The sequence below is a fragment of the Amphibalanus amphitrite genome, unplaced genomic scaffold, assembly GCF_019059575.1.
Source record: "Amphibalanus amphitrite isolate SeventyFive unplaced genomic scaffold, NRLGWU_Aamphi_draft 000030F_arrow, whole genome shotgun sequence".
In the NCBI taxonomy this organism is placed as follows: domain Eukaryota; kingdom Metazoa; phylum Arthropoda; class Thecostraca; order Balanomorpha; family Balanidae; genus Amphibalanus; species Amphibalanus amphitrite.
The window spans coordinates 780,699-794,586 of NW_024881526.1; the positions used below are offsets into that span (position 1 = coordinate 780,699).

The window sequence follows — 13,888 nt, forward strand, 5'->3', positions numbered from 1 at the left end:
GTTATTTAATACACAGTGGCCTATGGAGAATGGCACGCGGAATTGAAGGTCAGTGTTTTATTGCTTCGTACATGCGAGTGGGGGTATTTGAGTGGCATTTGACAATATATTCGAAATCTACAGTGAATTTCTGATCGACTCATGTATATATTTTTATGAATTTGACAGTATTATTGCTACATAGTCGGTGTTTTATGTTGGTGTTGTTTCTCTCGACCTTTGTTCTCGAAAGTGCTTGCCATAACCAGGTCTAAACTGTATCTGTATAAAGGGAATATGTGTTGAATATGAGGGGAAAGTAGTAATGACCATTCTGCCTATCAAACTGCCAGAAGGTGTGCTTGTAAGGTGATTGAAACTGCAATACGGGTTGCAGATATGGGTTTGACATTAGCATTGTTGTTGTAACCCCACTTGCGCTAATAAAATGGCAACATGGGGTTATGTGCACACTATTGCACAGCCTGGTATCAAGCTGGTTGATATGTGGAGGATAATGAAAGCATAAAAGAATAGGAGTGTTGCGTCTTGTGACTTATTGTTATGTCAAGTCATTTTAAATCAAATGATTGTGATTGTAACTTTAACTTCAATTATTATTGCAAGTTTTGACCTTTTTAATCATCAATTTTTATGTGTACCAATTTCATATGCCTGTGTAATGTCTGTGCGGCTTTGTGCACTGCAGTGTGCGTGTCTTGAAACAAACCAATTTATTTTGTACCTTTTTATACTTCAACAAATGTATGTCAAAGGACAAAAATGTCATGTCTATTATCATTGACACTACTACAGCTAACTTTGCCTGTATTCCTATCTTTCAGAGGCATTCAATTCAATCTGCTTTCCAGTGCAGTACCAAGGAGGCTGCAACTGAAACTCGCACAAAGGCAATCAAGTGTCACTTCATCAGCCTACAGTAACAGACAGCCCATCTGTAATCAAAATATGGATGAAGGGGCATAGAAGAACAACCAGTTCAAACATGAAAAGATTGTATTTTGTTTTGGACTATTTCTTAGCATAAAAGAACAGTACACTTGCTGCTTTTTATGTTTGCCCTGTGTGCAGTTTTGAATAATTTTAACCATGAGATGCTTTTGTCAACTATTCTCTTTACATAAGCTTCCTTTGTCATGCATGTGTAATTTTGAGTTTACATGCATAATGTAGGCACATTTCCATTGGCTTCATAGAAGTTAAAACTACTGCAAGCTTTGGTTATGGACATTGGTGCTATATATGATGCTTCAAATGTGTCCAGTAGTTGATGAAGGGAGAAGAGGAGTAGGACAGCTGATAGCTATTACCAAAAGTATGTGCTTGTCTGCACTTCGGGCTGTTTTACTTCCTTGAGTTAAAAAACCCTCATCTTTTGTTTCTTTCCTGTGTGCCCATTGTTTCCATGGTGCTATACATAAACGTCAAGTTTGAAGTTGGTATCCAAGTGAGCAAAATGTGTATTATTTCAGTCCGTCTTGAATCATTCGTCTTGAATTATATCCCTAACTGGCATCCTGTTATTTGTCCTGCAATGTCTGTGCCTGTGTCCGCCCTTACCTCCGGCTCCAGCCTCCAACCAGCCCTGCTGAGCTCTGTCGCCGGCGCGGTGTGTCGCAACGTGCTGTTTCTCCACTCCAGCCGACAGCTGCTAGGAATCGTCCTGTGCCATGCGCCATGCGACACAGCAATTGTAAGCTGCAGGTCACATTCGGACTGATTGGCTCCGCGTATGTGCATCCGGCCGGGAGCTAGTCGATATCAGGGACGTGGGTCGGACTGTTGTGGCGGCGTGCACTGTGCTGGTTGAAGTTGTATTTCTGTTAGTGAAAAGCATTAATACATAACCGTGGCCGCAGCCCAATGTTATTGTGGATTTCAGAGGGAGTGGCCAGTCAGGAGGGCCCCATGTGGGTATGGATCCAGTGTCCAGTGGGATTGGCTAAGATTTCCGGCGATTACTTCTATGATAGTAAACCTATTGAGTTATGAGGGGAGGTCACGTGACGGACCTGACCTTACTAAACTCTTGTGAAAACACGACACATACGAACGGTAAGAAACCGACAACTCTTCTTTCTTCCAAGTGTCATCTTTCTGTGAAGGATTTCTTGGCACTGAGTGTTCAGAAATTGCGTTGTTTTTGGACTGTGCAGAGGCTCACGAGCGACAACATAGGTCAACAACCTGTCCTGCCTTAAATATGCGACTTGTACCATAAGATCCAGCTTGATCAAAAGATAGGACATGTCAAATTTCATCTCTTTATCTCAAAAGAATTTTGAGCTATCGTAAAAACCGCCAGTGTGGCACCATATCGCCTCCGCGCGCGGTGGGAAGGTAAAAGTTCGCCGGCTCTAACTAAACAAATAGTCGTCGTATCGCAAATTCATTGACGGCGTTCGAAGCGTCGTTCAATTTACTTTCGAAACATATCCTAACCTTACCATTTAACTGCCTAGCGCAATCACCAACAAGCAAAAGTTCCGCACATCCCTCCTCATACAGTGTTAGCGGCGGCCGGCCGCCGGCCGCTGACCCACATTCGCGTCATCAGGGAATGCCGCAACTAATTTATTGTTTCCAACTTTTTTCCCGGAGCGTTCTACCTGGTTTATATAGCCTTGGACTGCGCCTAGCGTCGGCAGAGCGCTTCCATAAATGGACACGTGTTTACGCGTCCGACGGGCTGTCGACGTCGTGCCTCGTGGACGTGGCCTTCAGTCTGAAGATGAGTGTCGCTGATATTATGATGGACTATGATGCTTATCCATATCGCGGGACCTAAATATTCATGAACGAGTAATGGGACGATATATGACTCATCTGCTTCCGTAATGTCTTCACGCCGACCATTAATTTGAACGCAAACGACATAGAACGAACCTCCGAACAATATCAGCATGTACCTATTTTTATGCAAACGACAGTGACCTGAGCTGTATCTGAAAATACACAAGGTAGCAGTCTAACGTTCAACCTCACTCAGCACAGAAGAAGGTGTGAGATTGATTAGCAATTAGCATATCTGGAGCAGAAGCATTTTGCCATGTGTCCTTGCCGGAAATAACAAAATACACAAATCTTGTAGCTTCATGCGGCACATTAATCAGATTCTGCATGTCTCAAATCTAGCAACAGGTACCCGATCCGGTCCTGCAACGGTCGGAGAAGTATCTATGTATGACCGTGGGTCGGAGGCAACTCGACCTGCCTACCCTCTGGTGGCGGACGGCCTCACTCCTGCCATCTGGCGGCGCCGGCCGGCGTCACCGCTGGCGGAGGAGGTCCCCGAGAGAAAGGGTTACCGCTGCGGCCCAGCGCTGGTCATTCGCTCACGGGCGAGGCTCCGGGTCTGACGTGTCTCTGGTCAGAGCTGGTGTTAGTCTCTCGGCAGCTGGCTGAGCCCGACCGACTCCCCGCCGGCCCGTGCTGCCCTCTGGTGAACCGACCGCCGCCGCTGGAGGATCCTCTCACGTGCGCCACTCGGCGGCGCCGGCCGGCCCACAGTGAGTTGTCTCCGAGCCTCCCATCGGTTAGTACCGACCATGCACCGGCTACGGGCCGCCGCTCTGGCCGCCTTGGCTATTCTCGTGACTTCCGCGCCCGTATCAGCCACTGTTGTTTCCTCTGCACTCGCCGACACATACGCCGACGATTACTACGCTGACTACAGTTTCGCCGGCGCGTTTGACTACCTGAATGAACAGGATGTGGTTCAGTCCAAGCACGGTGTGACTGTGCCGGTGGGCGGCCGGCACGCGCTGGACCCTGTCACCGAGCTGTCTCTGTGGGTACCGCCTGATGATCGGTGTCGGGTGCGAGTGATATCCCCACCGGCCGGCCGCGCGCCGGGCCGTCTCGAGCCGGACGAGTTTGATTGTGAGTTCGATGCCGGTGAGGTGGTGTACACCCACTATGGCGCGCCGCTGCCTGAGAGAGACCGGTTGACGCTGCTAGTGAGGTATGACTCGGCTGAGGATACGGCTATCGTACCGCTGACTCTGGAGCTGAGTTTCACCCCTGCCGAGCGTACTATCGTGCGTGAGCTGCTGCCACTGCTGGTGGACGCGCCCGGCGGTCTCTCGCCGCCCCTCGGACCACAGCACGTACGGCTGGAGGTCGGGGACGGCGAGCGGTGTGAACTGACCCTAGTGGAGGGGCTCGGTCTGCCGCGGCACGGCGCGGTGGTCACTCAGCTCGGTGACGTCCGGCGAGTGAGCTGTGACGATCTGTCCGCCGCCGGGATCCAGTACCGACACGGTGGGCCGACGGCCGGAGACCATGACTTCCTACCGCTGGCGGCGGAGGCGCGCGCCACCGACGGGCGTCTCCTGCGCCGGGAGTACCTGCAGGTACCGATCCACATCGACGGCGGACTGGAGAACACCCCTCCGCGGCTGACCGGCGCCGCTCAGCCAACACTGGACGTGAGACAGAGTGCGCCGACGCCGCTGAGCGCCGCGGCACTGCGAGCCGAGGACGACCAGACGCCACCCGATCAGCTAGTGTTCAATGTGACCCGTCCCCTCGGCTACGGAGACGGAAGGTTGTTTTCTACCGACGACCCGGATGCGCCTCTGCTCTCGTTCCTACAGCGTGACCTGACCGAGCTAAAGGTGAGCTATCAGCCTCCGAGTGGACGCTCGCCGCGCCGGCGCACCTTTCAACTGGGCCTACAGGTGGTCGATGGAGACGGACTCGCCTCTGAAGAGGTCACTCTGAGCATTGTCGTGCATCCGATTAATACACGCTCGCCGGTGGTCACCCGAAATACTGGTCTGTCCATGTTCGAGGGACAGAGCCGGCGTCTGCTGAGCGCGACTAATCTGGAGATTACTGACGAGGATAATCTGGCTGATGTGACGGTGGAGGTGATGGGCGGACTGCGGCACGGCCGGCTGCTGCTGCTCGGCGCTGAGGTCGTCCGATTCTCCCCGGCTGACCTAGACACGGGGCTGATTGTGTACCAGCACGACGGAAGCGACACGACGAGTGATAATGTCCTGCTGCGCGCCTCTGATGGGGAGAGTGAGGTACTGTTCGTTCTGGCCGTCGCCATATTCCCCGAGGACGACCAGCCGCCGCTGGTGACGGCCAACACTGGTCTGACGGTCCACCGCGGACAGCAGCTGCTGCTGACGCCCCGGCTGCTGGCAGCTGCTGATGTGGATAGCCCCGAGCGGCAGCTGGTGTTTGAACTGACAGAGATGTCGTCGGACGGCGGGGAGGGTGTGTTTCTGCTGAGAAGTGTCACCAAGGACGGCGCTGTTGGGAGCTCCGACTGGCGGCTAGTGGATGGAATGTATGAACGCACCGTCACCTCCTGGAGTCAGGCTGATCTGCAGGACGGCCGCGTCTACTATCGACACACCGGCCCGCCACGACAGGACGCACACACGGCACTCGTGGGCTTCACCGTCCGCGACGACGCCGAACCGCCGAACCGTAGCTCGCCGCAGACTCTAACCGTGACTGTCCTACCGGTGGATGACACGCCGCCGGCACTGACCCCCGGCGCCTCCCTCTCCATGGTGGTGGATGAGGGTCGTCTGAAGCCCATCGACCGCGCCGCGCTCAGCTACTGGGACGCAGACTCTCCGCCGGACCGGGTGTTTTTGGTCGTTACAGGCCCGGCTCGTGAGGTGGACGGCGTACGCCCGCCCCCGGCCCCGGGCGCCGCACCCGCCCCGCCCGCTGGCTACCTCGTCCACACCGAGAGGCCCGAGCAGCGCGTCACCAACTTCACACAGGCGCAGGTGAACCATCATAAGGTGGCGTTTCGACCGACCGAGGCGGAGCTCGGTTTGGTACCGCGCGTACTTCAGTTACCGTTCATCGTGACAGACTCTGCCGGTAATACGCTCCGTGACCAACTCCTAACCGTGTTTGTCACACCCGTCGACGATCTGCCGCCTCGTGTCACCAGTCACGGTCTGAGTGTGCCTGAGAACGGCGCGGCCGTCATCTCACCAGCGCTGTTAGACGCACACGACGAAGATACACCGGAGGAGGAGCTACGATTTACTCTGACGGCCGGTCCACGGCACGGCGCTCTTAGCGTTCACGGACGAAATACCACAATCGGCGAGCAGTTCGGTCGGCGCAGTCTGGTTACCGGAGAGGTGGTATACCTGCACGACGGCTCTGAGGGCTCCGAGGACCGGCTGGAGTTTGAAGTCTCTGACGGCATCCGCAGCGTGCCGGCTGTGTTTCCGATAACGGTGACGGCCGTGGACGACCAGCCGCCGCGGGCGCTGACGGGAGAGATCAGGATTGCTGTACAGGAGGATGGGAGTACGGCGCTGACGGCTGAGCTGCTGCCGACTGCTGACGCTGATTCAGACCGCTCGCTGCTGACATTCCTGATCACAGACCGACCGACGGAGGGAGCGGTTACTCTAGACAGTGAGGAGACTGACCGATTCACGGCCACTGACCTGGACCGCGGCGCCGTGGTGTACCGACACAACGGAGCAGAGATCGGGCCTCTGCCTGTGTTAGACACCTTCTCCCTGACTCTGACCGACCTGAGCAGTGAAGCCTCCGACCACATCACCGTCTCCGTCACCGTGGAGCCGGTGGACAGCCAGCGCCCGCAGCTGGTGGCCGCCGACGGGGCGCTGTATGTCGACGAGGGCTCGTCGGCACCACTGCCGGCCGAGCTGCTAACTCTCACGGACCCCGACACGCCGACAGATCGACTCAGCTGTGTGCTGACAGAGCGGCCGCGGTTTGGTTACCTGGAGAGCAGCTTGCCGCCGGTGGGCTCGGAAGTACGTCGTGCTGGTGCGGTCACTGCATTCACGGCCGGTGAGCTGGAGGTGGGTGCTCTGCGTTATATGCAATCTATCCACCAAGGTGTGGAGCCACGAGCGGACAATCTGACAGTAATCTGTTCGGACGGCGTGGGTCCATCGCCACCGGCTACTGTCCGAGTCATTATCCGTCCTAGCAACGACGAGCCGCCGCGGCCGCTGCTGCGTGAACTGGTCGTACTCGAAGGAGGTGACCTGGTGATCGACTCGACCCTACTGTCGGCTGCCGATGCTGACCTGCCGGCCGACCAGCTGACCTTTCAGGTCACCGCACCGCCGCAGCACGGCAGGCTGGTGTTACACGGAGAGCCAGCCCGCTTCTTCACCGCAGACGAGCTGCGCGGACAGATGGCGCTGGTATACTCACACGACAACTCCGAGACGATTTCTGACGGGTTTGAATTCCGACTGGAGGACGGCCATGCCGCTCACGCGGTCGAGGGACGCGTCACCGTGCGAGTGGTGCCTGTTGATGATGAAGTGCCCACTCTGGCGGTCAACCGTGGCCTGCGCGTGTCTGTGGGAGGCTCGGTAACGCTCTCATCTCGTGAGCTGCGCGCCGCTGACCTGGACACTCCGGTAGAGCGGCGGCTGTTCGTGATACGCACCCCACCGCGGCACGGTACGCTCAGTCTGGCCGGCGTAGCGCTCGGAGTCGGTGACAACTTCACCCAGCCGCAGCTGGACTCCTCCGCGCTACGTTACACGCACGCCGGCGGCGACACATCAGCCGAGGACACGATTCGCTTCGACGTCAGTGACGGCACGAACCTGCTGCTGGACCGACAGCTGACGGTGTCGGTAACCGGTGGCGACCGGGCGTACCCTCGCGCGCTGAGCCGCGGCCTGCAGCTGCCCGAGGGCGGCACGGCCGTGCTCACCACGGACGTACTCAGCAGCAGCGACGACGACAGTGACGACGCGCGGCTCGAGTACCGGCTGACGCGGCCTCCGCAGAGGGGTCACCTGGAGCTGGCCGGCAGCCCGGGACAGCCGCTGACCGGCTTCACGCAGCTGCAGCTGGCTGCGGGACGGGTGCGCTACGTCCACCACGCCCAGCACGAGGAGAGAGCCGACAGCTTCGAGTTTGCCGTTAGTGACGGGGTGCACGCCGTGGCGAGGGCGTTTCGTATCTCTCTGCTGCCCGTGGATAACAAACGCCCGGTGCTGTTCAAGGAAGAAGTTCGAGTACCCGAAGGCTCCGAGCGGACGATCACCCCATTCGAGCTGAAGCTTGACGACCGCGACACCCCGTCGGAGCATCTTCTGTACCGCGTGGTCGAGCCGCCGCTTCACGGTCGCCTGCTGTTCAACCACAGCCGACCTGTGAGGGAATTCAGCCAGCACGACCTCGACTCCAACATGATCTCTTACCGACACAGTGGCGGCGGCTCCGACGGACACCGGGCCCTCTCCGATCGGTTCCGGTTCGTGGTGTCTGACGGGGCCGACGGAATGTACTACGTTTATCCAGAGACGGCGCGAGGTACCCGGCTGCCCACCCAGCTGGATATCCGGGTGCTCGCTGTGGACTCCCGCCCGCCCGCGGTACAGGTGTCACGGGCGGTGACGGCTCTGCACGTGCTGCCCGGCGGCCGGCGGGGTGTTCGACTGGGCTCGACACACCTCCAGTTCAGCGACCCGGACTCGGAGGGCGAGCAGCTGATGATGGAGGTGACGGCAGGACCGGAGAGCGGCGTCCTGGTCGACCTCATCACCAACCAGACCGTCACCAACTTCACACAGGGTGAGAGACACAACGGCCGCGGCGGCGGAACGTAGTTTGAGATGCATTTCAGACGAATTTTTCGAGTAACATAGATAATTTGAAACGGTTATCTAAATAACTACGTATGACCTATTGCCTTGTGTGCTGAAACGACTAGCTGAACCATATCAAACGTCTGTGTGCACTGTGTAGTGATCTTTGATGTGTTTCCCTTGCTCCCAGATTTACAGCACATCCATCCTTCCTACAGCCGTCTTCCAGGAAACCGATAGGCATCCAAACAATTCGGCATCCTCCGTTATCCCAACCCACCACACGCCTCCATAGACGGCCCGCTACTAAGCGCTAGTAAATTAATCGGAGCCGCTAACTGCTTCTCAGGGGGTGGTCTTGTTTTACAGCTGTCCAGTAAACAACACCAGTCTGTCGGGCTCATTTACACCCCCGCCGTGGAGAGATGCTGATCAGATTTTATCTCCCACTGACCGCTGCCGTAACGATAAGATCTGCCGCTCGCACCTCGGCACCGGCGCCGATCACCAGGTTCGGGCAATGAGTGTCAGACGGCTCCCGGCGTGGCCCGCCCCCTGCTGATGTGGTCAGGAGACGGGCCCGCCCCCATCTGATGGTATTGAACGGCCCGGCCCCCAGCTGATAGCACGGGCCCGTCCTCCGTAAATGGTTCGGCAGCCTGTCCGCTTGACCCGACTAACCGGCCCGGTCAGAGGGTTGAACACGGCACACGTGCTGAAGGGTTTCCGCTGATCAGCGGTGCACGCTCCTACCGGGACTAGTTACATACCCCGCTGTGATTGGTCTCAGACTCAGCCTGCCCGGCGTGGTGGCCGCTCTGATCCCACCGGGCATTAATCAGCCCTGGTTGGAGTGGAGCGGGACTCAAACCCGGATGGAGTGATACCGGGAGTCAAGCATCCCACCGTATTACGTCCCCAGTTACACTGTTGTATATCCATCTCACTAGACCTTTGCTCCAAGCCTCGGAGCATAGCATGTATCAGAGTAGACTTGGGTCGCTTTCTCTGAGTTCTGAGCGCAGTCTCTATCCTCAATGAGTGAACTCAGCTAGTCATAATCCCCACACGAACTTCTACCATATGGCGTCAGCAGTCTTTCCCACCATGCGGTGTTCTTTCTAGACTTTTTACTTACCGTCGTCCGTACCGAGCCGTTGATTTACCGTATCGTTTACCAACCGTCCCCCTCCCTCACCGGCGGCTCACCGGTCGCCAATTCGACATACAATTGAATTACCGATTGTACCGGGTAGCGGATCCATCACACCCCGCTGCAGTGCGTTAAACAAACAACGCGAGCAGTGATACTGTTGTTGTTGTTGTTGTTTCTCCCTCTGCTCCTCACGGGAGCATAGCCAGGCGGCTCTGGAAGCGTCTGGCGGCGGCCGCCAGGGCCGCCACCACTGAGGTCTCCCGGACCTCCTCCAGCCTGGGATGGATGTGACCCAGGGTTGAATGTCTCAGTCGCATCAGCGCCGGACATCTCAGCAGCACGTGTGCCGGCGTGTCAGGCTCCTCATTGCACAGGGGGCAGCGGGCCGCCACACAGCCCTCGTCGCGGCAGCCCTCACATCCCACAGAGGGAACGGCCCCGATCCTGTGCAGGTAGGCCCTGGAGCCCGACCAGTGCCCGGCTCGCAGCTGGTGGACGTCCACCGCGCGCTCCCGGTCCAGCCCCGCCACCGGTGGGGGGAATCGGCCCCCCATCAGCGACCGGAACCAGCCGGGGGGCCAGGCCCGGACCGTGTCGTCGCGGGCGGCCCTAGCCACCGCTCGGGTGATTGTCCTGATGTCTGCAGGCACGCTGTCTTGTGGTAGTTCCGCGGCCTCTCGGGCCACTCTGTCGGCTCGCTCATTACCCTCCACACCACAGTGCGAGGGGACCCACTGGACGTGGATCTTCCGGCCATTATCCGAGAGGGCGAACATGGCTCTCCAAGCCGCTACCCCCAGCGGGGAGGTCTGGGCGGCCGGGCCGTTGCGCAGGGTCGCCACTGCTGAGAGGCTATCCGTGCAGACCACGATAGGCAGGTCCTGGTCTCTGTCTCTTTGGGTTAGGGTCTCCAGGCCGGTCACCAGCGCCACCATCTCTGCGCGGTAACTGGAACATAGCTGTCCGGCCGGGACCCGCAACTCCTCGGTCTCTTCATCCGGCCAGACCAGCACGGCCCCAGCTCCGCCCCTCGAGACTCCGCCCGCCGCGGACCCGTCCGTCCACAGCCAGACGGCGCACTGCGGCAGGGACGCGAGGTGCAGGGCGGCCGCGCGCTCTCTTTCCGCCGCCGCGGCGCCGGCCCGGAGGGGGCCCACGTCCATCCGGAAGGTGACGCCTGATGTCTGCCGCCACGGCGGTATCCGAGGGGGGAGCACCGGCTCCACCGGCAGCGCGACTCCGGCCTTCTCCCAGGCCAGGCGGCCCCGCTCTCTCCACCCCCGAACTGAGGCCAGGCGCGCCGGTGCCGAGGCCTCGGCGGTCGCGCGCAGGGGGTCCCCCGGCGGCAGGGCCAGCGCCCTTCCCAGCAGCCTGGCGGCCAACGTCCATCCCCTCTCCTCCATCGGGGCTAGTCGAGCCTCCGCCATCAGCGCGTGGGTCGGTGTTGATCGTGGGCACCCGGTGATGATGCGGGCCGCCCCCCGCAGTTCCCGCTCCAGGAGCTCCACGTGCGAGGGGGCGGCCGCCGGCAGCCACGCGGCGGCGGCGTGCTCGAGCGCCCCGCGGACGTAGCCGTTGGCCACCGTCCTCAGGGCATCCTCGTCCAGGCCCCAGCTGCGTCCGCCGAGGCGGCGCAGGTGAGCCAGCCGGGGGCGAACTCGTTTCCGGAGACGACGACAGTGGGCACCGAACTGGAGGCGGCGGTCGAGCTCTATGCCGAGGAGGACTAGGGTGTCTTTCGCCTGCACCGTCTTTCCTGCCACCTTGATGGTGCCTCGGACGGCGTCTCGGGCGTTCTGGGAGAGCACCAGTAGTTGGGTTTTCTCCCCGGCGACCAGCATCTTGTTGTGGTGAGCCCACGCGACGAGGGCGTCTGCCGCTGTCTGCGCTCGACCTCTCGCCACCTCAATGGTGTTGCCCGAGCATAGAACTGCCGTGTCGTCGGCGTATATGTAGGGGGAGGTGCCCGGCGCTCGGAGGGCCTCGGCCAGGTCTGCCGCCCACAACAGGAACAAGTAGGGCGACAGAACACTGCCCTGGGGCAGCCCGGCGCGGAACATCCTCGGCTTGGAGAGGGCTCCTTGAACTTCGACCCTCGCTCTTCTGTCGCGTAACCATCCCCATACCCACCGGACAAGGCAGAGGGAGAGGCCGCTCTCGAGGAGTTTCAGACGCAGTAACTTGTGGTCTACGACGTCATACGCTCTACTGAAGTCGAAGGCTGTCAGGAGGAATTTCTGTGCTGACTCTCCGTCCTGGCGTTTTGACCGTTTGTCTCTCTTTGGCTTCTGCCATCCGTCTTGCACGTCTTGCACAAGTCTCCCGATACTGTCCTCCGCCGATCTTCCTGCTCTGAACCCCACTTGTTCGGGGGGGATGAGTCGGCGCTCTTCGGCCAGAAACTCCAGCCGGGGGAGTAGCATCCGCTCGGCGAGTTTCCCTACACAACTGGTGAGGGCAATTGGCCGGTAACTTGACAGGAGCCTCTTATCCTTCGATGCTTTCGGTATCGGTACCACGGTTGCCGAGCGCCACTCTTGGGGGACCGCTCCTGTCTTCCATGACTGGTTGATGAGGTGGAGCAGTGCGCTCCGGGCCACCGGACCAAGGTGCCGCAGCATTTCAGGTGTGATGCCATCGGGGCCGGGGGACTTGCGCAGTTGTGTCTTCTGGATGGCTTGAGCGAGTTCCTCTTCAGTGAAGGCCGAGCAGCACCCGGTGCGGTCGTTCTGACACTCGGAGCATGTGTGTCGGTCTATCCGGTTCAGCCGCTCCCGCGCCGCTCGGTCTATCTTGGGACTCCTCACTTGCCTCGAGACAGTGGCATATTGATGTGCAAAGGCGTTCGCCTTTGCCTCGGCGGAGACGAGAAGTCGGTCACCGGCCTTCATCGCTTCGCCGTCCCGGTCTCGGCGGGCGAGCCAGCGGGGAACTGGCGGGGAGGCGGAAGGGCCGGCGTGGCATACCTGGCATACCTCGCACCTTGGCGCAACCGTGTAACGCTCCTAGGACGGGACACCTGGTCACTCCCTGACCCCCGTCTGACCATTGACTCCTAGCCGTCAGACACATCTCTCCCTGACCTGACCTGATATAACCTAACCGTAACCTTGACATGCTCTCTTTTCCTCTGGCAGGGAAGCTACACCGTCAGGAGGTGGCCTACGTTCTGACGGAAGGGCCGAACGTTACCGGCATCTACAGGGACAGCTTTATCTACAGTGTGAGGGACACAGGTGAGTGCATAGCAAACAGCGTCGTCCATAGTGAAAGACACAAGCGGGAAGCCTTGGTAGAAGTGGTCCGTGCCCAATACGGCGATACTTTGCATACTCGTATACTCGTAAGTCGTAATGCGCCTTTAAAAACCAATAGGACCGCCAAATCGAACCGATGATTCTCGTATTCAGAGGTCGATGGTGTTATGATCAACATTCATGATTTCATGCCATTCGTAGCAGACAGTTACATTACTCTTTGTACCTGAGTTGAAGACTATTTGATGTTGATTTGATGCCCGATTTGTGAAACGATTTCCATTTCCAGAACCTTTGACGGCCTCTATTTACCGTGAATGTGCATCTTCGGATCCCATCTTGGATGTTACAAACCAAGATCACTTTGTACTGAACCAACCTGCCTGCGAGTGCGACTCAGAGTCAGATCGCAGACCACATAGTGCGTAGAACTGCCTTCTCTTGAGCAGTCTTGTGCTGTCTCATATCTGTTTAGTCGTGGTCGATTTAATCCTGTATGATATACACTATATCTGACCATTCATTCGTCCATCGTCTGTGACTCTACTCTCTCTGCTCTCCCCCGGCAGCCGGTAACGTGATGCGTGACCTGACCTTCAGCCTGACCTGGTCCTGGGTCACCTTGGCCGCCGCCCGGTACCAGGCTAACGAGACGGAGCCACAGCTGGTGGTGCGTCTCAACAGGACCGGTTACCTCGGCGGAACGTCCTTCGTCTGTAAGTCGCCGAATCAAGGAAGAATCTAGAACCGTACTAAGAAGCCTTGCTATCGATATGTTTTTTCAATGATGAGCGAATGCTGCAATTGTAATATTTATTTGATATTTCACTTCTGTCGTTGCTGCACACATACATTGACATGAATAATACATACAAGCCGTCCCGCAATGGTTCAAT

The 13,888-nt window shown here is 58.1% G+C and overlaps 2 protein-coding genes across 2 annotated transcripts; one reads left to right on the forward strand and one right to left on the reverse strand.

Moving 5' to 3' along the window:
- Positions 1–3,548: 3,548 nt before the first annotated feature.
- On the forward strand, positions 3,549–8,600 carry LOC122367017 (FRAS1-related extracellular matrix protein 2-like). The gene has a single exon (XM_043339763.1). It carries the CDS (start codon positions 3,549–3,551, stop codon positions 8,598–8,600), a length of 5,052 nt encoding a protein of 1,683 aa, XP_043195698.1.
- Positions 8,601–9,923: 1,323 nt separating this feature from the next.
- Positions 9,924–11,795, reverse strand: LOC122367022. Its single transcript, XM_043339777.1, has one exon. The coding sequence runs from the start codon at positions 11,793–11,795 to the stop codon at positions 9,924–9,926; it is 1,872 nt and encodes a 623-aa protein (XP_043195712.1).
- Positions 11,796–13,888: the final 2,093 nt, after the last annotated feature.

What these genes read in the sequence shown, in the direction of transcription:
- LOC122367017 (XM_043339763.1), top strand. Translation starts at nt 3,549, where the DNA reads ATGCACCGGCTACGGGCCGCCGCTCTGGCCGCCTTGGCTATTCTCGTG.
- LOC122367022 (XM_043339777.1), bottom strand. Translation starts at nt 11,795, where the DNA reads ATGTTCCGCGCCGGGCTGCCCCAGGGCAGTGTTCTGTCGCCCTACTTG.